Genomic DNA, 24,051 nt, shown 5'->3' with positions numbered 1-24,051 from the left:
ATAGTGACTTGATTGCAGACTACTTTGTACTTACTATAGATTTCTTTGCCCTGTGATAGTTTATAATTATCCTATTAATTGCACTGTTTTCAATATTTATTAACAATGTTGGTGAAGTCATATCAAGATTATTGTCTAAATGTTTGCTGATGATAAAATGGTTGGCAGTATGGTTAATGATAAGAAATCAACACTGCAACAGGACCTAGAAAAATTAAGTAGATGGACTGAAGTGACAATTGAGGTTTAACATTAATAAATGCAAGTTACTGCATATGGGCAGCAGTAACCCCAGAATTACATACCAATTGGGTGACAACATGCTCAAGGTAGTGGAGAATGAAAGAGATCCAGTGGTTATTGTAGAGTCTGATGTAAAGTTGTCTGAGCAATGTGCACAGGATGCAAAGGCACTTATGGGGTTTTGTCAATGATATATAGGAATTTTGCCATCAGGGACAAGGAGGTGATTATCCCATTATATAAGACATTGGTTATTCCACATCTTGATTACTGTATACAAGTCTGGAAGCCTCATTTTAATTAAGAAGGATGTGTAGCTCTTGGAATGGATACAGAGAGCAACAACCAGATCAGTTGAGGACATGACGCCTACTTCTATCACAAAAGACTTAAGCTCTGCAAATTTCAGTGTTTGGAAACTATAAGCTTGCTTTCTTGCATTGTTTGCCACTATTAATACTAATATTAACCTCCATAGTGACTTGATTGCAGACTACTTTGTACTTACTATAGATTTCTTTGCCCTGTGATAGTTTATAATTATCCTATTAATTGCACTGTTTTCAATATTTATTAACAATGTTGGTGAAGTCATATCAAGATTATTGTCTAAATGTTTGCTGATGATAAAATGGTTGGCAGTATGGTTAATGATAAGAAATCAACACTGCAACAGGACCTAGAAAAATTAAGTAGATGGACTGAAGTGACAATTGAGGTTTAACATTAATAAATGCAAGTTACTGCATATGGGCAGCAGTAACCCCAGAATTACATACCAATTGGGTGACAACATGCTCAAGGTAGTGGAGAATGAAAGAGATCCAGTGGTTATTGTAGAGTCTGATGTAAAGTTGTCTGAGCAATGTGCACAGGATGCAAAGGCACTTATGGGGTTTTGTCAATGATATATAGGAATTTTGCCATCAGGGACAAGGAGGTGATTATCCCATTATATAAGACATTGGTTATTCCACATCTTGATTACTGTATACAAGTCTGGAAGCCTCATTTTAATTAAGAAGGATGTGTAGCTCTTGGAATGGATACAGAGAGCAACAACCAGATCAGTTGAGGACATGACGCCTACTTCTATCACAAAAGACTTAAGCTCTGCAAATTTCAGTGTTTGGAAACTATAAGCTTGCTTTCTTGCATTGTTTGCCACTATTAATACTAATATTAACCTCCATAGTGACTTGATTGCAGACTACTTTGTACTTACTATAGATTTCTTTGCCCTGTGATAGTTTATAATTATCCTATTAATTTTTGCTCCCAACCACTGAGCTCATTAGTTCATCTGACATTGATTTAGATATAATTCTTTGAACCATATCTCTTAGTTAAAAAGCCTAGTAACCACTATGATTACTTCCTTGAATACTTCTAATTTAGAATTTCCTGTTGGTAAGTTCTATTCAGTGGGATCAACATAATCAGTTGATTCCACTGAATAGAACTTAAAACTGTCAGAGACAATTGTAGTCATCTTTACAAAAGCAAAATCCTTTCCCCCCTTACGATAAGGGTTATACCTTTTAAGGAGATCCTACATGAATATGTGGTCACTATGCTCCTTTATCTGGAGATTCCTAATGCATGAAAGATCACTGTTGATAATGAGATCAAGAATGTTGCTTTCACTTGTTGTTTGACATGCTAGTATAGAAAACAGTCATTTAATAAATCTAAAAAGGTTTTGCTTCTCCGTGAGTGACCAAGTTCCAGTCAATATCTGGAAAGTTGAAATCATCCATTATAAGATATTCTGATTTGCTGGGCTACTCTGTTTGCCTGTATGGTTGTTTGTTATCCTGTATCACAATCATTTGAACACACTGTTACTCTCCTTTTTGTTTACCAGTGCTTTTATTACACCAGACTGACTCACCTCTGTGCTGGCCACTCACACTGACTGGGTGTGCTACTTTAAATTCTGTTTGCTTCTTAACCGAAAGCATAATCTATAATATCTGTACACATTATACTCACAATGTGCAGACTACATCTCTACATCTCTTATGTCTGAGTAGCACCATTTTTCTGATAATATCTCTTACGATGCCTGCATTGATGACTTAGCCAGTAATTAAAATTCATCAAATTTGTTTGCTATACTCCTAGCATTAGTATACAAGCAAGTATGTTGTTGTTTGGTTTTTAGGCTTTTAGGCTTTGGTTTGTTTGGGCTCGAACCCCGGTCTAATCAAGAAGCGTATGCCACGCACTGCTGCTCCTGTCCACCCAGCTATGGAGGTGCCACAAGCAAGTATGTGCACCTGTATCTGCTCTTAGTAATCCTAATACAGCCTATGTATTTAGTTGTGATCATGAGTACAGAATGACCTAGATAGACTTCAGGGATGGTCAGAAAAGTGGCAGCTATGCTTTAATTCATCAAAGTGCAAGGTCTTACACCTGGGGAACAGTAACCCGAAAACAACTTATACACTTGGAGTTGAACTAAAGTCAGTAGTGGAAGAAAGGGACTTGAGAGTTACAATATGGTCAGACATGAAGTCCTCCGAGCATTGCAGACAGGTTGCAAGCAAGGCCCATGGTGTCCTATTGATGATTTATCAAACATTTGCTAGTAGAGATAAAGACGTCATAGTCCCATTATACAAAGCTATTGTTAGATCCCACTTGGAATGAACTTTGTTCATGAAGACCGCACCTAAAAAAAAAAAAAGACATTGAGCTTTTTGAAAGGATCCAGACGGGAACGTGGCTGGTGAGATCGGCAAAAGGAAGTCTTTATGAGGAAAGACTTCGAATATGTGGGTTACACAAAGCTGGAAACTAGGCACCTTAGAGGTGACGTGATTGAGGTGTTTAAGGCTCTGAGAGGCAATAGTAAAATGAATGAGGATGAAATTTTCACGGTTATAAATGACTGTGTAACTAGGGGCCATAAATTCAAGTTATGGCATAGGTTGTCTATTTCCTTTTCTCTTAATATTATTTATTTTATTTAATTTTTTTATTATTATTTTTTAAACCTTTTATTTATTTTTTTAGCTGGTGCAACATGTGCCTTAGGCTTCCTTGCACATATGGCTGATACTAATACTAAAATCCCCAGCAGGCCTTGTAATTCAACCGGCACTTTGCTTTCCAGTCTGCTGCATGTCCCAATGAAAATAGCACAGAAATTACTTTTGCCCCTGCTTGTGGCTAGTCTTATTCTGTGTATCCCTTAAGCAAATAGTTTTGACCTATTTAATGCTTGGTTGATAATACAGTATTAGCAAACTTGTGAATTTGTTATTGACAGCAGTTTCATAAGGATATGCATGCTGTAAACAGTTCTTTTATATCAAGGATAATGATTATTACATGATTATTAGACAGCAAAGATGCTGTATGCTCTAAATAATTTTATTGTTCTGTTTTGTGATTACCATGGTTTTCACATCTCTACTGTATGACTTTTTTTGCTATGTAATCAGGTATATTTTAGTCTTTTATTAATCGAGTATTTATTCTTTCCCCCTCCCCTTCTCTCTCTCTCTCTCTCTCTCTCTCTCATATATAATTATCACTGTTTCATGATGACAGCAGTAACTTGAGTATTCATTGATGTTTCATCTCCAGGTGTTGAAGTCTGTCCTTGTATTGTTTCAGTAATTCAGACCTGCAGGCTAGTTTGAAGTTCCTGTGCCACTAGTAAATTCAAATAGGCCTTGGTAGTTAAATTCTATAACTGAAAATAAAATTTTATTAACGCTGTTCCACTGTCAAATCAACTTAAGTTACTGATAATTTTAAGTCATCTTTTCTGTGACAGCAAAACATATTTTAGAACTTCTGTCAACTACACTCTACTGTTGAACAGAAGGCTTGCTTCTTGTTACAATTTGGCACAGTATTTCTATAAATACTGTGCCAAATTATTAGAAAAAAATTTTTCTGGAATAGTTTAAAAAAAATGGTGTTTTATGCTCTTTTATAATTTCTTTGTGGTTTTATTTCAAAGGATGCCCTTTTCATGACTCCCTTTATCTATAGCAGCATATGAAAAAAGAATACTCTTTTCATATACTGCTATGGGGATGCTTGAATGGGAGAAGACAGTTTGTTTGTTTGTTATTTGGTTTTTAGGAGCATTAGCAACTAAGGCCATATTGCTCCGGGAATGTGTGGTGGTCATCCCCTGACCTTTCTGCATCCTCCGTATTTGGTGGTCACGGGCTCGAACCCCGGTCTAATCAAGAAACGTGTGCTACAGAAGATAGAGTAGTAATCAATTCACTCTTCATGGATTAATGGTATTAGTGAAGTTCCTTGGGATTCAGTGTTGGGACCATTGCTGTTTTCTATATTTATCAATGATATTGATGAAGATATATCAAGTTTAATGTCTAAGTTTGCAGATGATACAAAGGTTTGCAAAGTGGTTAATGAAAGTATGCTACTGCAACAGGATCCAGAAAAGTTAGGCAGATGGGAATTGAAGTTTAACATTGACAAATGCAAAGTACTGCATACAGGTAGCAGTAACCCCAGAGTAACATACCAACTGTGTGGTACTACACTCACTGTAGTGAAAAATGAAAAAGTCCTGAGGGTAATTGTGCAGTCTTCTGAACAGTGCAGACAGGCTGCCAGGACAGCTCAGGGGTTTTATTATTATTAGCTATATGGTGCAAGGAAGCCTAAGGCTTTTGCTGCACCAGCAAAAAAAAAAAAAAAAAAAAAAAATCCCAATTTATAGAGAGAGAGAGAGAGAGAGAGAGAGAGAGAGAGTGAGAGTGTGTGTCAGTCAGAAGTAGAAGTAGAAGGGAACCACCAAGAAAGAGAAAAATGATGATATCCAGCTTAGGACCCTGGGTGTGCCAAGCCCATACTGACCAGATATGAGCCACTGGGGTTATGTCAATGATATACAGGAATTTTGTTACAGAGAAGGGCAATGAGATTGGTGAGGAGAATAAAAGGGGTGCTCTTACCAAGAAAGGCTTCAGTTCTGAAAATTTCAGCATCTGGAGACTAGCACCTGTGAGGTATTCTTATTGAGGTGTTTAAGGTTTTGAATGGATTGAGCAAGCACAGTGCTGATAGAATCCTTCCTTTTTCTCAGACTACACATATAAGGGGGTGTAAATTCAAATTGAGGAAGGATGGTAGATAGATGTGTGGAAGTTTATAGTTTAAATAAATTCAATTAAGAACTATACAAACCATTGGAGGTAATGAATAAGTGAAATGGGAGGTGTTGTTTTTTTTTTTTTTTTTTTTGGCTGTTCGTATTTTGCTGCTTGTATAAGCTTGCTTTCTTGCATCAGCCAAACTAATGCTAATATCAGTCTGGAATGAGTAGTTTAAATATCAGCTTAAAAATATTGTTGAACACAAGCTACTGTAAATGGATCTTTGGATGTGTGAATGTGTATCTGTATATTTCTTGCACCTAGTTTTCAATTTTTTTTTGGCCACTGAATCTTTTTTCAAACCCCAAATTTTCTGTACCGTACTGAATATCTTTAAGAATAGTAATAAACAGCTTTAGAAATTAGAATGATTGGTGAACTTCATTATTTAGACAAAGTAGCCATTTTCACCTTTAATGAGTATTTTCTTTATTTCTTTATTGCTTCTGATTTGGCGCCTCCGTAGCCAGGTGGGAAGGAGTAGCAGTGCATAGCACACGTTTCTTGATTAGACCGGGGTTCGAGCCCGTCACCACCAAATACGGAGGATGCGGAAAGGTCAGGGAATGACCACCGCATGTCCCGGAGCAATATGGCCTTAGTTGCTAATGCTCCTAAAAACCACAATAACAAACAACTTCTGATTTATGTTCCAAATTAAGGGTAACAGAACCTTAATCTTTAGGGGCTTGGGTATGATCATTACCCTTGAGTACTATCATGTTGCCCAGGTCAAATAGTCAGTCCTCTCCTGGCGTGTAGCACACGCTTCTTGATTAGACCAGGGTTCGAGCCCATGACGACCAAATACGAAGGATGCGGAAAGGTCAGGGAATGACCACTGCATATCCCCGGAGCAATATGGCCTTAGTTGCTAATGCTCCTAAAAACCAAATAACAAACAATCGCTCCTGGCAGTAAATGTCAGTGTAATATTAATGATTTTTATATTTGAAATTTAGAAATATAAGAGTATTAGTTAAAACCTTTTTTTTAATGTTATTACAGATAGCTGATTTTATATATATTTATTTTTTTTTTTCTCTTGTGCTGTTTTGAAGTGAATGTTTTAAATTCTTTAAATATTTACTTTTTAATATAGATAACATACCAAATATACAGACTACAACAGTGCTCTCAAATTGCATATTACTCATGCAATCAAGGAACTAGCACAGGTTCTGAAACATTGTACTGTTAAAATGTTAATTAAAAAATATATTTCGATATTTTTGGTACTGAGTTTTATTTTATTTTAAATTTGTTTTTTTTTTGTATTTATCCCCTTTCTCCATATCTTAAAGGATGACCATTATCCAGTCGATAATTTAATCCTGTCTTCTGAAAATACTACTCCAAAACCTTGGCTTTCTTCTCCTGAAGATAAATCAGGTCGTCTTGAAGCAGAATTTCAGCTGGAAAGAGTTACATGGATTCACTATGTCGATATTGGTAGGAAATATTCTACTTGTAAATTAAATTTTAGATTTTAAGTAATTTTTTGCTTAAAATTTTATTTTCTGTTGAAGTTGATTAACATAATATAACTGTTATTCAAGACTCTTACCTTGCAGTGTTTGCTTTTGGTACTTTAAATACTTTTGATTAGATAGCCTCCCCTGCACCACCATTAATTACCTTAATAAATTGTGGGGTAGAATTTCAAATTATTTAGTTCATTTTGACTTAATGAGTCTGTAATCAACCTGCTGCTAGGACCTTTTTAAGGTATTTTTGAACTGATCAACCTGTCTGAAACATTTTTAAGATTTTGCCATTGCAAACTATATATATAAATCCTGTGGAACTGCACAAATAATTTCATAATCATATTTTAATTTAAAACATTTATAATAAAGCATTTTAATTTAAAACATTTATAAAGCATTAGTATGAAGGATATATCTCTTGGGGGAGGGCCCAATAGTCTGATCCAGAATGTAATCTAACCTTGTTTGAAAATTTCTTATGGACATTTGTTTTCAAAATGTTTTTTGTCTTTCACATTGATATCTAGGAATGCATAAATTGCTTAACTTGAGAGATGGCTGTAATATGTGCATTGTGAACAATGAGTAAAACATAATTTGTATAAAAAAAGGAGAGAGAGGAGCGAATGGGAATGTGTATATTTGCAAAATAAGATCACAAATTTCCAGGATTGGGTTTTTATTTAAAGAAATAATAAAACCATTGTTTTTTTTTTTTTTTTTTCCTTTTCAAAACTTAAGTTTTTCCATCAGTTGTAAACTGAGTGATCACTGAATTATGACCACCTACCTAATACTTCGTAGGTCTTCCTTTTGCCCTCAGTACAGCAGCTATCCAACGTGGCATTGATTCAACAAGATGTCGGAAGCATTCGGAAGGTATGGCCAACCAAGCTATGTGTAATGCGGCTAGCAATGCAGGTATGGAGGTGATTGGTGTATCCAGATGCCTGATATGCCTTTCCATGTCCTTTCTAATTGATAAGCTGGAAGTCAGAACTGTGTTCCTCAAGCCATTCCTGCACAACAAATGCGCCGATGGCTCGGCGCATTGTCATCTTGGAAGACACCATCCCCATTCGGGAAAAGTGTAACATAGCGGGGTGTACGCAGTCAGCAAGCAGTTGAAGATAGTGGAGACCAGTGATACGTTGTTCCACATGCACCAGGGGTCCAAGTTCCTGCCAGTGAAACATGTCCCACACCATACAATCGCCTCCACCAGCCTGCACTTTTGATACCATGCATGATGGATGAAGAGCCTCATGTTGTTGACACCAAATCCATACACGACCATCCACGGTATGGAGTAAATAACGTGACTTATCTGACCAGCACACCTTCCAGTCTTCTAACATCCAACTTGCATGCTCTGCACCAAGCGAGTCTCCTAACCAAGGTTCATTGGCTTTACGCCAATGAACCTTGATTAGGAAAGGATGCCGTAGAGGTAGTCTGCTGGTATACCCCATATGTGTGAGCGTGTGATGCATGATCATGGGGCGCCTCCATAGCCAGGTGGGAAGGAGCAGCAGTGCGTAGCACACACTTCTTGATTAGACCGGGGTTCGAGCCCGTCACCACCAAATACGGAGGATGCGGAAAGGTCAGGGAATGACCACCGCATATCCCGGAGCAATATGGCCTGAGTTGCTAATGCTCCTAAAAACCAAATAACAACAACATGATCGTGGCAGATATTGTTCTGGGTTGGCCCATGTTGTTTTGGGTAGTCAATTCTTGAACAGTGCTGCACCTGTTCACCTGTACGAGTCGTCAGACCCAGCGCTCACTTCTAACATCACTGACCTATGCAGTTTTGCCATCGGGTCGTTGTTTGACCATTTTGACACCAGTTTTGGTACACTTTAATTCTTGCGGCTCTCGAACACCCCACCAGTTCAGCCGTTTGGGAAATCGAGGCACCAGCTCTTCGAGCTCCCACAATCTGTCCTTTATCAAAGTCCAATAAATCCTTCCTTTTACTCATCATGTTTGGAATTTTACTACCTACTGAACCACTGACTCCTTATCTATGCTATGTAGGTCGACTAACTGCGCACTCTCATACCTCACGTGGTCAACGGGTTGCATTCACTTTTCATAAGGGTGGTCATAAGTCAGTGATCACTCAGTGTATATTGCAAAAAAGTTTCGAAAACCTTTTCTGAAAGTTCTCTGATTTTATTTTGTAGCTGATAAAACTTCTTCATTGAAAAATTGGCATCTTGTTAATGGGTTCTTTAATTTGAAGAGAAAAAAAAACTTAAAAGTTACATGCTGCAAAGCCATGAGAAAAATAGGAAGATTGGAAAGGTATTCAGAAATTGTTACACAATGAGCAGGATCATTGATATGGAGTAATTTCTAATTTTTCCTTGTTTCTCTGAGTAGTTAAGAGATCGTCTGTTAATTGCTCAATTATTTTTAAATGCATTGTCTTATTAACAATTTGACCTTATATAAATTCATAATTATGGATTCATAATTATTCATAATTATGGTCAAAAGATAATTCTGGCATAACTCTACTTTAAGACCTGCAAATCTGATTTTTCTCCCTTCCTTCCACAGAGACTTTCATTCGGAGGATTGAAAATTTTATCTGCAGGTTGTAAAGATAAGGCTGTGTGTACATGCAAAAACCCAAACATGAAAGTTATTACAACCTATAGTACTTATTATCGTGCATGAGTTAGTTTGAGAAGGGAAGCTATAGTAAGCAGGATATATGAGGAAAAGTTCTGTAAGTTTAGAGTTATACAATGAATGAATGAATGTTGACTAGTTGAGATGTTTGGACTGGTTTGGTAGCAAGTGGTGGAAAATTAAATATGCTAATTTAGAAGAACAGAACCAGTAGTTGATCAACAGACTAATACAAGTCCAATATACCTTTAATTTGAGGATATTTTTTGTATAAATTAAAGGGCTTGCTTTTTTATTTTTCTCAAGGTATTGATAAAAATCAACGGCTAAACTCCATTATTTGGGTACCACTTGTCTCCGCGTAGTGGGCGTGGTCATAGAACAGTGATTGTACATGTCGAGTTCTGTGATTATTGTGAAGACGTTTTCTTTCTGATTGTTTTGTGTCGACAAAGTGGGGGTGCTTAGCTTATGTAGGGTGTTTATTCCCCATCCTGCTGTTTTAAAATTAGAAAACGAGTTCCCGGTTTAAAACAGCGGCAAGTGGGCGGGGAAAGCAGTGAGTGGCACCTTCCAATCTCTGCTTTGTTTCTGTCCATTTGTTGAAATATGGACCCAAGATCAGCAGTTTAACCTAATCAACAATTTAAAAAGTCACAAAAAACATGAATTTTAGCACTTAAAATTTTTAAAATATATTGCATTCTTTACTCTTAATTTAAAAACTTAGTTTAAAATTGGTTTTAAATTAAGAGTAAAGAATACAGTATATCTTTAAATACAGTATAATTTAGCTAAAATTTGTATTTATATTTTTTATAGGTTTTTAAACTGACTGTTGATTTTTAGCAGTACCTTGAGAAAAATTCTCAAGAATACTTTCAAAATTCTCAAGAAAAGCAGATTCTTAATGAATGAATTATCACTGCTGATAATTGATGAGAACGGCCTCCGTAGCCGAGTGGGCAGGAGCGGGAGTGCAATAGCACACGCTCTTTGAGTAGACCGGGGTTCAAGCCCCTGACTGCTGAATACGGTCGATCTGCCAACCCGCACTGGACCAGCGTGGCAGATTATGGTCCATTTCCCTCAGCATGAATTGTTGAGGAGGCTTCCACCCTGCAGTGGGTTGATAATGGCTGCACTTTACTTTACTTTACTTTACTTTACTTTACTTTACTTATCACTGCTGATAATCAGATCAAGAGTATTACTCTCTTTTGTTGCCACTCTAAAATGCTGCTATAGAAACAGTCATCCAATAAATCTGCAAAAGTCTTGCTAGTGTGTGAATGACCAACCCGCATGTTCCAGTCAGTATCTGGAATGTTAAAATCTCCTATTATAAGACATTCTGCATTATAAAATTCTGATTTACTGGCCCCCTCTATTTCTCTGTACATAGTACAACAAACAAACAACAGGCTGCTGTGTATTACAATTGAAGCAGTGCAAGAATCACTCTCACCTCTGTATGTGGCTATTGTTAATCTGTTAGCCTGTATCTCTCCATGCTAGCAGTTTTCTGACCCACCTAGCACTTCCTCTGTAGCATCAACAAATATTCTTGCACCAACCCTTTCTATTTAATGTATCCCATCTCTGTAGAAGCAATGTCTCATTGCTTCTACACAGATGGGATATATTAAATAGAAAGGGTGGGTGCAAATACAAGCACACAGACTGTGCCAAGAAAAATTCTACCCCACGAGCTTTGCACAATCTCTCCATGGCTGAATTATTATTATTATTATTATTATTATTATATTAGGAGGCAGCAAAGGAAGTAAGCAAACCCCTAGCCATAATTATGAGAGCTTCTTTGGACTCAGGGGAGGTACCCATAGACTGGAGATGTGCAAATGTAACCCCAATTCACAAAGGAGGATCAAAGGCTGACACAAGTAATTATAGACCTGTTAGTTTAACTTCAGTTCCAGGAAAATCAATGGAGGCACTGGTTAAAGAAGCACTGCAGGATCATCTAGACAAGAATTCAGTTATAGCTCAGACACAGCATGGTTTTGTTAAGGGCAGGTCTTGTCTGACCAATTTGATTGGATACTATGATGTAGTCACAAAAGAACTGGATGCAGGGAATAACTTTGATATTATATATTTGGATCTTAGAAAAGCTTTTGATACTGTTGCACATGGAAAACTGCTGCACAAATTGTAGCAGTGTGGCATTGGAGGCAAATTGCTGCTATGGATAAAGGGATGATTGAGTGGCAGAAGACAGAGTGGTAATCAATGGACACTGCTCAACGTGGGCTAATGTTATTAGTGGAGTTCCTCAGGGTTCAGTGTTGGGTCCATTGTTGTTTTCTGTATTTATAAATGATACTGATGATGGTATATCAAGCTTAATGTCCAAGTTTGTAGACGATACAAAGGTTGGCAGGGTTGTTAAGGACACTACTGATGCTATGCTGCTGCAACAGAATCTGGAAAGGTTGAGCAGATGGGCTGAGAGGTGGCAAATGAAGTTTAACATTGACAAATGTAAAGTACTACATATGGGAAACAGTAACCCCAGATCAACATATCAACTCTGTGGTACTACGCTGACAGTGGTAGAGAATGAAAAGGACCTAGGGGTAATTGTGCAGGCAGATATGAAGTTCTCTGAGCAGTGCAGACGAAATGCAAGAGTAGCTCATGGTGTCTTGTCAATGATATACAGGAATTTTTCTAGCAGGGATAGGGATGTGATTATTCCCTTTTATAAGGCATTGGTTAGGCCACACCTTGAGTACTGTATACAGGTCTGGAGGTCTCATTTCAAGAAGGATGTAGAGCTGCTGGAACGAGTACAGAGAAGGGCAACAAGATTAGTGAATGGAACAAAGGGTTGCTCTTACGAAGAAAGGCTTAAGTTTTGCAAATTACAGTCTGGAGACTAGGCATCGGCGAGGTGATCTGATAGAGATGTATAAGGCTTTGAATGGCTTGAGCATGCTCAATGCCGATGGGATTCTTCCTCTTGCTCAGAATAATCACCTGAGAGGGCATAAATTCAAATTGAGGAAGGACAGATTTCGGATAGATGTGCGGAAATTTGCCTTTAGCCAGCGGGCAGTTGGTTTGTGGAATAGACTTCCATCACTTGTTGTTGAAGTTGATAGCCTAAATAAATTTGTCTCAGCTGGACAGGTATTTCATACGAACGGAGGGGTGAAATGGGAGTAGTGGTTGTTTTTTTTTGGGCTGATGCTGAATAAGCTTGCTTTCTTGCATCATATGCCTCTACTAATGCTAATTATTATTATTAGCCATATGGTGCAAGGAAGCCTGAGGATTATACTATACCAGGCATAAAAAAAAAAATTCTGAATTACCCTTAGAGAGAGAGAGAGAGAGAGAGAGAGAGAGAGAGAGAGAGAGAGAGAGAGAGAGAGAGAGAGAGAGAGAGAGAGAGAGAGAGAGAGAGAAGTAGAAAGAAATCACCAAGAAAGAGAAGAATGATGATATCCAGCTCAGGACCCTGGGTGTGCCAAGCCCATACTCACCAAATGTGAGCCCCTGGGGTTAATTGATTGATAAGGCTTTCAAGGCTCTCATCACATACTCCTTTCTGTCGTATCTAGGCAGAATTGTAGATACTTTCAAATTTAACTCTAACTCATGTCTTTTTCTTGGCATTGCCTGTACTTTTTAAGTAAGTCCTCAGATCTCCTAATGTCTTTAGTGCCATTGTATACAACAATATCACCTTTTGTGCCCTTAAAAGATAATTAATGCTATTAAAAGGGTTATAGGTAAGGCAATATGCTATTTTACTCCTATGAACCTAATTAGCCCTTTATCAAAAAAAAAATAATGAATAAAAAATAAGATTAAAAATAGAAAAGAGAAAGACCAAAACAACACTCACTCCCAGAGGAGTGAACACAGCTTCATGTCCAAAGAGAACACAGCTTCATGCCCACATATTAACACCCCAAAGAACGAGCACTACTTAAAATAATTGCAGAAATTGTTTAACTTATGCAAGAAGTGCAGAATTTAAGTAATTTGATTATTGATAATGGTTCTGCCATTTTGAAAGTGGAAAACTTTTAATCTGTTAGTTTTATCTTCTTGCCACCTAATACCACAATTATATTGCGGCCATGTGACCAGGGTATAATGAAAAACCTGAAATTTCATTGTTGAAAATTGCTACTGCCAAAATTCATTTGTAAGGTTTAATCAAAATAAGCTTTTCAAACCTTGACACTTCTGATTTCCTTTTTTTTTTTATGTGAACCCCAAACACGAGAGGTATTAGAACCTATAGTACTTAGTACCGTGCTTGGGTTGGAGACTGAGAAGACGAAAGAAGATATTTGTTGACATTGGACTTGAACTTCTGTAGATTGTAATTTTCAGGAAATACGTATGAAGGAAGGTTGTTCCAGAAAACGGCAGTTGAATGAATAAATGAGGAAGATGAAAAGTTGGTTCTGTGCATTTGAAGTTGGACAGTAAATGGATGTTGGCTGGTGGCGGCACGTGTTCGGACTGTTTTGAAAGAGAGAGCGGGAATTATAGAAGCTAATTCAGAACAGTGCCCATGGAAGTATCTGTAGAAGAGGCATGCAGCAGAAACAGTGCGTCTATGAGACAGCGAGTGGAGAGACTCTGTTAGAGATGGATCATTAATTAACCTAACTGCCCTCTTCTGAATGGAATCAAGAAGCCTGAGAGAGGTTTTGGGGGCACCACCCCAGATGTGGGAACAATATTCCATGGCAGGGCGGATTTGCGATTTATACAGAGTGAGCAGCTGTTTGGAAGAAAAGTAATGCCGAGAGCGAAAGAGAAAACCAAGTTTTTTAGATGCAGAGGAAGCAATATTTGTAATGTGCTTGTGCCAAGAGAGATTAGAAGTCAGGGTAATCCCCAAAAGAGATATATCCTTTTGCCTATAAATTGGAGTGTCACTAAAGATAAGCATAGGAGCAGAAGAATCCTTTTTGCGAGATATAAGACAAGACTGAGTTTTAGAAGGGTTGAAATCAACTAAGTTGTCTTTGCCCCACTGGAGAATTACCTGAAGATCGGCATTTAAGGAATTGGTAGCAGATTTTCGAGAAGTTGAAGCTGATTGAGCAGGACAAGGTTTCTCAAAATGGAAAGTTGAATGCAATGTGCTATCATCGGCAAAACTATGGATAGGATTTCCAGTCAATGGAAGAAGGTCATTGATATACAAGAGGAAAAGAGTACGGGAAAGAACTGAACCTTGGGGGACACCAGCATTAGTGGAGAAGTTAAAAGACAGAGAGCCATCAACCATCACCCTCAGTGAGCGATCAGAGAGAAAACTGGATAACCAATTACTAAAAACAGTTGGCAAACCATGAGATGGAAGCTTGTTTAGAAGACCTTTATGCCAAACACGATCAAAAGCCTTTGAGATGTCAAGAGCAACTACTTGTGTTTCACTGTACCTTTCCATTGAATTAGTCCATAAATGGGTAACATAAGCCAGAATATCACCAGTGGATCGACACTGACGGAATCCATACAGGTGATCGTTGATCAGACGGAAGGTTTCTAGGTAGTTTAAGAGTTGGCGGTTAATTGATTTCTCCATTACTTTAGAAAGAGTAGAAGTAATTGCAATGGGACGATAATTGGATGGGAGGGATTTGTCACCCTTTTTAGGAACTGGCTGGATATGAGCAAATTTCCAAGCAGAAGGAAAAACACCTTTAGAATAAGAAAGTGAAAAAAGGCAGCAAAGAATAGGAGTAAGTTCAGGAGCACAGGTTTTGAGAACAAGTGGAGAAATACCATCAGGACCTGGAGCTTTCTTAGCATCGAGATTCATCAAAATCCTTCTGATATCCTTTTGACGGAAGACCACAGGAGGCATTGAATGGAGTGTGTTGGGAATGGTGGGAGGTGTTTTACCAAGATCATTAATACATGAGCTGGAAGAAAAATGGGATGCTAGCAGGTCAGCTTTATCCTTGGCTGAAGTGACAACAGAACCATCTGGTTTGGACAGAGGTGGGAGCAGAGATGGGCAAAAGTTGCGGCCAATAGCTTTGGCAAGAGACCAGAATGCTCGGCTACCATTAGGGCAAGAAGCAAGTTTTCTACTCTTAGCCTGTTCGAAATCTAGTTTGGACTGATTAATGACTACTTTACAATTGTTGCGAGCTTTGTTGTAGGCAGAAAATGAAACTGAAGAATTGGAAACAAGCCAATTACGATATGCAACATTCTTCTCTTGAACAGCCTTAGCACATTTGTTGGAAAACCAAGGTTTAGATAAAGGACGACATTTTAAAGTGGAGTGTGGAATAAAGGATTCCATTCCTGCAAGAATAATTTCACTGACACGATCTGAGCAAACGTTAACATCAGAACTTTTGAAACAGTAATCCGACCAAGGAAAAGAAGAAAAGAAGTCTCGCAGGTCATCCTATTTTGCATTCTTGTAATGCCACGAGGTTGGAATAGCCATGAGATAAAGGTTCCATTGGAGAAGAGACAATCACCAAGTTGTGATCTGAAGTGCCTAAAGGAGCTCTCACTTCGACCGTGTACTTAGAAGGGTTGTTTGTGAGAAAAAGATCAAGCGTATTGGCTGTATGATTAGGATTGTCCGGTATTCTTGTAGGTAAATGAACAATCTGTGCTAGGTCATTAGTAATTGCAAAAGCCTCAGCATCTCGACCTGCTGTGTCGGTGTGACTAGAAAACGGAAGCCAGCTGGAGTTGTGGACATTAAAATCACCAAGGAAAATTACCTCACTGTTAGGAAAGTTTGACTGGAGAAGGTCAAGTTGCAACGAGAGGAAGTCAAAGAGCTCCATGTGATTAGTCGAGTTGGGAGAACGGTAGAGACAACAGATGAATTTGACACAATGAGGTAGAGAGATTTTAAGCCAGAGAAGATCAAAGAGAGGAGATTCCAAATTGCAAAGTCTCTGACAGGGAATATCAGAACGGACATATGCACAAGTACCACCTTTGAGGCGAAAGGAATCATACAGCGAATAATTTGGGCATCTGAGATGACCAGTAGTTGAATCAACCGATAACTGAGATTCTGTCAGAAAAAGTACATGAGGTTTGGCAGACTGCAAGTGGAAATGGACATTGTTGAGATTAGAATTTAGACCACGTATATTTGTGAAATGAATTAGGAAGTCCTTGGGAGGTTTAGATCTTTTCGCAGATAAGCTTGCTCTATTAGTTTGACAATTCATGGTGTATTCAATAGTAAGAAAAAGTGGGTGGGACATGCTGTATGAAGTAATGAAATTTTTGGATATGGCGTACATGTGGTAAGAATATACCCAGATCCTTGACATAACGTGGCCTCGACAATGCTCCCCGCATACACACTACTCGGACTCCCTCCAGTCACTATCTGGCAGAGTAGAGGTAGCAAGATTATACACTAGCTGATCCGGAAGCCTCCTAGAGAGTTACCAATAGGTCCGGTCCGGTGTACTAACTAGCGGCCGGCCTGCGAAAACCGTTTTAGAGCTGTACCCTCGAAATGTAAGGAATATTGGATCTCGCCACGACGTTCATCATAACCTCAAAAGTCATCAATCATACTGCATGATGGAAGAGATAGGGAAGGGTTGACTGGAACTTAGCTCTAGAGACTAAACATGGGTTCCACCACTTCAAGCCTCCAATAAGCAAAGTGGTGGTATTTCACCGGTTGATGAGCGTCATCTTCCACCTAGTACTGCCTGGTAACATAGAGGGGCGGCGTTCCTCCATGTGGTGTGGGCGCCACACCTCGACCCCTGCTTATGTTGGTTCACACCTGGGTGGTCACCCACCATGTACTTGTGCATGGGGGGTTATACCCAGGATTACTAACAGTCCCACCATCGTGAAGGTGCAAGCAGAGGATTTGGCTGTCACAGACCGTCCGGACTTCGCCGAAATTGGGTCCACTTGACTTGAGTGTCACCCGAATATCAGTTCCATCAGCGTTTTAGACTCCCAGGTAGCAAGTATAGCTTGTCTGGCATATCTGAGAGAATGTCTGTGACAACCTCAAGGACCACTTGTTATGTGTTGCCTGGAGGTGTTTAAAGACAAAACAGTTAAGCTGTTTTCTTCACTCTGTATTGTCTCTTCCATTGGCATCCTATGCCTTTGTAAAGGAAAATAAAAAAGAATAAACCTTTGTAATGTAATACCTTTGGTTGCATGTCCTGCTGTCTGTGTATGTTGTCAAAAATCATTCTGTGATACATTGCAGTAGATGACCCTGTTGTTGCTGTGCCAATTAAATGGATGCTGGATGCTGTGCCAATTAAAATTGGTATAGCAACCATTATGGTATGTTAATGATATGTTGTGATGCATTATTATTAGCCATATGGTGCAGGAAACCTGAGGATTATGCTGCACCAGCCAAAAAAATTCCCAAGTTACCAGGCGCCTCCGTAGCCAGTTGAGCAGGAGCAGCAGTGCGTAGCACATGCTACTTGATTAGACTGGGGTTCAAGCCCGTGACTACCAAATACAGAGGTTGTGGAAAGGTCAGGGAATGACCACCGCATATCCCCGGAGCAATATGGCCTTAGTTGCTAATGCTCCTAAAAACCAAATAACAACAACAACCCAAGTTAACTACCCTGAGAGAGAGAGAGAGACACACAGACAGAAGTAGAAAGAAAACACCAAGAAAGAGAAGAATGATGATATCCAGCTCAGGACCCTGTGTGTGCCAAGCCCATACTCACTAGATGTGAGCCCCTGGGGTGGAATGATGATATGTTGTGATGTGTTAATGATGATAATAAAATGTCTACACTAAGCACTTCAGATGTTCCTGTAACGTTAAAAAGTGCATGTTACAAAATGCCCTGCTTTCTGGATGTTTGCTCAGATGGAGAAAATGTGCATGAATTGGTGGATAATATGGAACAATTCGTGGCAAAGAAAATTGTTGAATGCCATTCAGAAAAAATAAATTTCCTACCTTAAAGTAGCATAATGTCACTGCTATAGAAAGAAAATGTCATTCACATTACTGCACTGCATAGTGTATGGTATGTAATTTTTTTTTTGTTCATTTAATTGATAAGATCATTTATTTTACTAATTACTGATATATCCCATTACTGATAGTATCACAAATTTTAAAAATCAATAACTTTTATATTGTGACAGTTAACACAATTTTGATAGCAAAAAATAATTTATAGCCCATAGCGTTTTGTGTTAACCAAGTTCCACTGTATCTTATACTTATAACTTGAGGGATACGTAACTAAGTTCTAAAACTACAATACGATCTAATCCAGAAGGCTGAGAACTAGCAACTTTGGGAATGGAATGTTGCCAATTTCATGATTTTTCTACTTTTAAGTTTACTTTCTAAAAAAATGGAAAGCAGGCTGGCAGCCACTTAAATTATAAGCACCATCTATTTAGAATTACAATTCATATGTTTATAGTCCATTCCCAACCAAAATGCTAGGTCTTTTTGGTGTATTTGGCAGGTATATTTTATAGTCTTATCTCAAAACAAGATGGAATTAGACTCATTATATTTACTGTGTTTAGAGGAGTGGAAAGTAAGCTGTACTAGTTTTACTTAGAATTCCTTGTTGGACAATAAATCAATATGACATACCTAAGCATGAATTTTCAAATAAAGTTCTAACTATAAAGTTCATGTAAAGTTATAACTAAGCATGAATTATCAGATAAAGTTCATATACCTAACATCCAAAGTAAAGTGAAATTATAGAGCAGCGTTTCCCAAACTGTGTTCTGTGAAAATTCGTAATTAAAAAAAAAAAATAATAAATAAATTTTGCAAATTTGTAGCATACTCCACTTTTGTATCATTATAATTTTTAACATTTCTTTTCAGTTTTTAATATACTGGCATAGACTAATAATCAAATAGACCATGGAACACTTTATTTTGGCGGGCTTTTGCATAGAGAAGTATGCGTACAGGTAATGAAATCTACGAAAAAGTAGCTGTGTAGTGATCTTCTAATATGCCATTCGTATGCTATTTAGCCTGGAGTACACTGGTTGAAGGAGAGGAGGAAGCTAACTGATATCATAACTAAACTCACTTCTTTGTATAATTTTTTTTGATAATTATTAGTATTTTGAAATATTATTATTAAAATATGTGACCATGGATTTGTGGTTGGAAAAAGGAACTTTAAAATGAGAAGCAAAGTACTTCTAGTATTGCAACTGTGGTCGATGAAAACGAACACAATATTATCACACTTCAAAGGGGGAATGAACAGTCGCAGCCTTTTGGTCTCCAAAAATCTGAAGTGAAAAAACAAGAACCAACTAATACAAGACCAAAATGAAAGTATAATGGCAGTCATTTGCATTTTGGCTTTACATGTGTTGGAAATAAAGATGCCTCTGATGCACAGTGCGTAATATGTAATAAAATATTAGCAAACAGTTCTTGGGCTCCCACTAAACTTGTTTTTCGTAAGTGTTCCGTGAATATGTTGAAGATGAAAAGTGTTCCGTGACTAAAAAAATGTGGGAAACACTGTTATAGAGTAATGTAATTTTATTTACTTATAAGACACATTCTAATGTTAAAATCTATTGCCAACAAGTATCTTCTCTCATCTTAGGTTCTAATACCTCTTGTGTTTGGGGTTTTCATAAAAAAAAAATTCTTCTCCTCTTACAAAGTGCAATATAGTGACAGAGTCACAAATGCTAGTAGTGGATAAAAGTGAAAATTCTTTGATGTTACTTAGGAGATATCCAATAGTTACAATAGTTTTAACTTTTTGAGACTCATCAGGAGGGCCCACATTTCATGCATAATTCATCTATTATTTTTTCTACTGATATGTTCTGAATTTGTCTAATTAATGTGTATATAAAATTCTACACTTATACAGCTTTATTTATTTCTACAGTTTGCATGCCAGCCTTTGCAAGTATTTAAATTTCAAATAAAAAATCATTTCAATAATGAATTGTAAAATATTTTAATTTTAATGACTTTTGCATTGAAATTTTGTTACATAATCATAATAGACTTATATTTTGTGCAGGCAATTCTGGAAGTGCAACAGTAGAAGTTCTTGTTGGTAGATCATCTTGGCCCAGAAATAAGGATTACATTACATTGTTACCAACTGTTTCTCTGATGACTCCAACTGAAAGTAGGAATGCAGAACATTGCACTGGAGTTCGTATGTTTTCTCTAGGTGAATTTCTATCATTCCTTTTAAAAATAACAATAAAGGATTATATGAAATGAGTATATGAAGGATAATTCTGGTATGTACATATGAAGGGTATCAATAAGTTTTTCTCTGATCTTCTCTTTATTCTATGAATGCTGTGTTTTATTGACTGTATTGCTTGTAAACAAGCAATACATTACTAGATAAATATATTACTAGATAAATCTAGTAATATATGCCAGAAATTTCATTGCTCTCTTATGTTTCTTTTGTTACAGAGCTGAATATGTGACAGAGTGTAATCGTGGATAAAGTTGAATATCAATCCATTATCAAATTCCTGTTTTTGCAAGGCAAACAGCCAAAGATTATCCATGAAGAGATGTCTACAGTATATGGGGATATCTGCCCCACTGTATGTAAAACATTGGTGGAGACGGTTTGTGTGGTCAGGAGAGCGTTCGTGATGAGGAAAGAAGTGGGCAGCTATCCACATCTCACACCCCTGAATTCATGGAGAAAATTGAACAGCTGGTCCTCAATGACTGTCAGATAACAATTAAAGAGATAGTTGCTGAGACTGGAATGAGCTATAGATCAGTGGAGATCATAATTCACAATGATTTGAATATGAATAAGGTCTCGACACGATTGATTCCTTGCTTACTCAAATGTCTTCAGAAAGAAAAAAAGGCACACCTGTTCTGCTGAATTGATTGCCACATATGACAGTGATCCTGATCTGTTTTTTTTTTTCCCAGATTAGTGACTATGGGTGAATTGTGGATACGTCACTTTGACCCAGAAACAAAGCAAACAATAGAAACCTCCATCATCACCAAGTCCCAAAAAGACCAGAATGCAACCACCTACAATGACGGTGCCGCTCTTAGTTTTCTGAGATGAGCATTATTCTCACAGATTACCTGGAGAAGGGTACTACCATCAGTGCACATTATTACAGCAACTTACTGAAGCAGTTAGTGGCAATTAAGGAAAAGTGATGTGGAATGCTCAGAAAAGGCATGCTGTTGCTTCGCAACAATGCACCAGCCCACACTGCTGTTGCAACCACTGATCTCACCAGAAGTAATCACTTCAAATCTTGCCACACCTGCCTTATTCCTCTGACTTGGCACCTCCTGACTTCTTATTCTTTTTTCAACTGAAATTATTCTTGTGTGGAAAGCATTTTTTTTTTTGGCAGTATGGAGTAATTTTTGTGACAGAAGCATGGTTTCGAGAACAAAATGAGTGCTAAAAAAATGGCATAAAGAAGTGCTGCAAAACGTGGAGAAATGTGTCATTCTGGATGGCAACTACATAGAGAAGTAATGTTTCAAATCTCAACCTCCTAGAACACATAGACATGGTCATGGGAAAAACTTTTTAATACCCTCCTTATATTTTATACTACATGCTTGAAATTAGAAAGAATACAAAAGTACACAAAGCTTGCTGAGTTATTCTTTTTTTCTTTGCTGGTCCCTGATGAGATGAAACACTGGTAGACAAATTATCCGTTTATCATGTTATTATACAGAAAACATTTTTTACAGCAGGTTGGACAGAAGTATCTAGTATTTTGCCTTGCATTTAATCTATGTGCTTAATAATTATTGGCTATTTGTTGAATTTTTAATAAAGAAATGGTAGCACTCTTAACTGTATTATGGGTAACAGTTACGATAATGTGATTTGAGTGGAAATTAGGCCTTTTGTTACTTGGGATTTGTTGTACCTTTTCTTTCTCCATCTGTCTACCAGAGGCATGCTGTTTACAACTTCAGTGCTGCTTGAATCTGCTGTAACTCAAAATTAATCAAATGTGTTTGTGTAATTCCATTTAATCTCCTATAATTACTATTAAAATGCATTCCTTGGCATTATCCTCAGTTTCATCCTTGTTTTGTTTATTACAATCAATATTTTGATTTTTTTTTTTTTTTTTTTTTTTTGTTATTTAATCTGCCAACCCCATGAAGAGTTGATTAGACCTAGTGATTTTTAGCTTTTTCATGCTCTTCAGCTGCTCTATCCATACAACTGAAGTTCAACTTACATTTAAAGAAAAATATTTAATTTCTCTGTTGAAAATTTGATAGATCATCATTTGAAACAGAAAAAATGTGGGATCAAAGAATAAATACCAGTCAGCATAATACTTAGTAAGGTTGTTTTGTGCTCTGGCTAAAAAAAGTGTCAGAATAGTATTCTTATAACCCTTTCATAATTTTTGCATAACTTTAATATAATTTTCACAAGTCATCATAAAATTGTTTTTGTCAACCAGCTAGCATCAAAAACTAAGATTTTAATTTGTTAAAAACGAAACCTGCTCTCTGTGTATGTAATATAATGCTATAAAATATAAAAATTCAAAAGTAATAAAAGTATACTGGAAAATATAAACCAGGGATAACAAAAAGCTTTCAGGAACAGGTTCCTTTAGTGGAACTATATTTACATCTACAATTTACAATACCACAGAAGTTACCATAGTTTGTCAGTTTGCCCTCAGAAAAATATGAGACCTATCTGGAGGTGGTAATTGGCATTATCACAGAGTAAAATTATAGCCTCCACAATATATAAAATACTTAAAAGATGCAGTTATATTTAAATTTTAAATGCATCCTTTAAGTTTTTTATTTTGTTTTTATTAAAAAAAAATACCCCACTCCCATTTGTTTGGATGTAATAGTTGTGAAAGAGCTACACCACATGGATATAATTGACTTGGTGGAAATTGTTAATTTGATAAATCATGTAATAAAATTAAAATTATTTCAATTTGTGAATTTACTAATCAACCTTGTATATTAAAAAATAAAATTTCTATAAAAATTTTATTAACAGAAAACCTCAGCAGGGATGCTGTAAAAGAGAAGTGGGATCGTGTACGTGTAATTTGTGCACAGCCTTATTGTAAGCACCGGCAGTTTGGGCTGTACTTCTTACGGCTTGGAAATAAGGAACCACTCTATCTGGATAATTTAGGCATTAATCAACAGAAAATTGCGTCTACTCATCCAAAGGCTGATGAAGTGGATAAGCAAGTTCTTTTTGTATCCAAAATGGAAAACAAGTATGTCTCTTATTTTAAACTTGTTTTGGAAAATTTGATTATAATTTGTATGCACTCTGTGTTAATGGAAAGAGGCTGAATTCAATTAAATAAAAAATTGAATTTAATTCTATAGGGAAAAAAAATAGAAAAAATTACACTGAAATGAATTCTGATTTCTAAAAATTGGCAGGTATATTAAAACCATATTACATATGGTTTAAACACCAATACATCATAATTTAATTTTAGCACAACTTTTCTTTTTTATAGGA

At 37.1% G+C, this 24,051-nt stretch overlaps 1 protein-coding gene across 1 annotated transcript in view; it reads left to right on the top strand.

The window, feature by feature from the left end:
• The first annotated feature begins 320 nt into the window (after positions 1-320).
• LOC150090202 (uncharacterized) overlaps positions 321-24,051 on the top strand; it is a 59,943-nt gene continuing 36,212 nt past the window's right edge. The window contains exons 1-4 of the mRNA XM_090390200.1: positions 321-374; positions 6,704-6,851; positions 20,575-20,730; positions 23,569-23,797. Of these exons, the coding sequence (XP_090246326.1) occupies positions 321-374; positions 6,704-6,851; positions 20,575-20,730; positions 23,569-23,797 (587 nt within the window). The remainder of the gene's footprint in view (positions 375-6,703; positions 6,852-20,574; positions 20,731-23,568; positions 23,798-24,051) is intronic.

The sequence above is a fragment of the Mastigoproctus giganteus genome, chromosome 2, assembly GCF_048544385.1.
Source record: "Mastigoproctus giganteus isolate SK-2022 chromosome 2, ASM4854438v1, whole genome shotgun sequence".
Lineage (NCBI taxonomy): Eukaryota > Metazoa > Arthropoda > Arachnida > Uropygi > Thelyphonidae > Mastigoproctus > Mastigoproctus giganteus.
The sequence above is the reverse complement of the archived record's forward strand: the minus strand, read 5'-3'. Positions and strand labels throughout refer to the sequence as shown.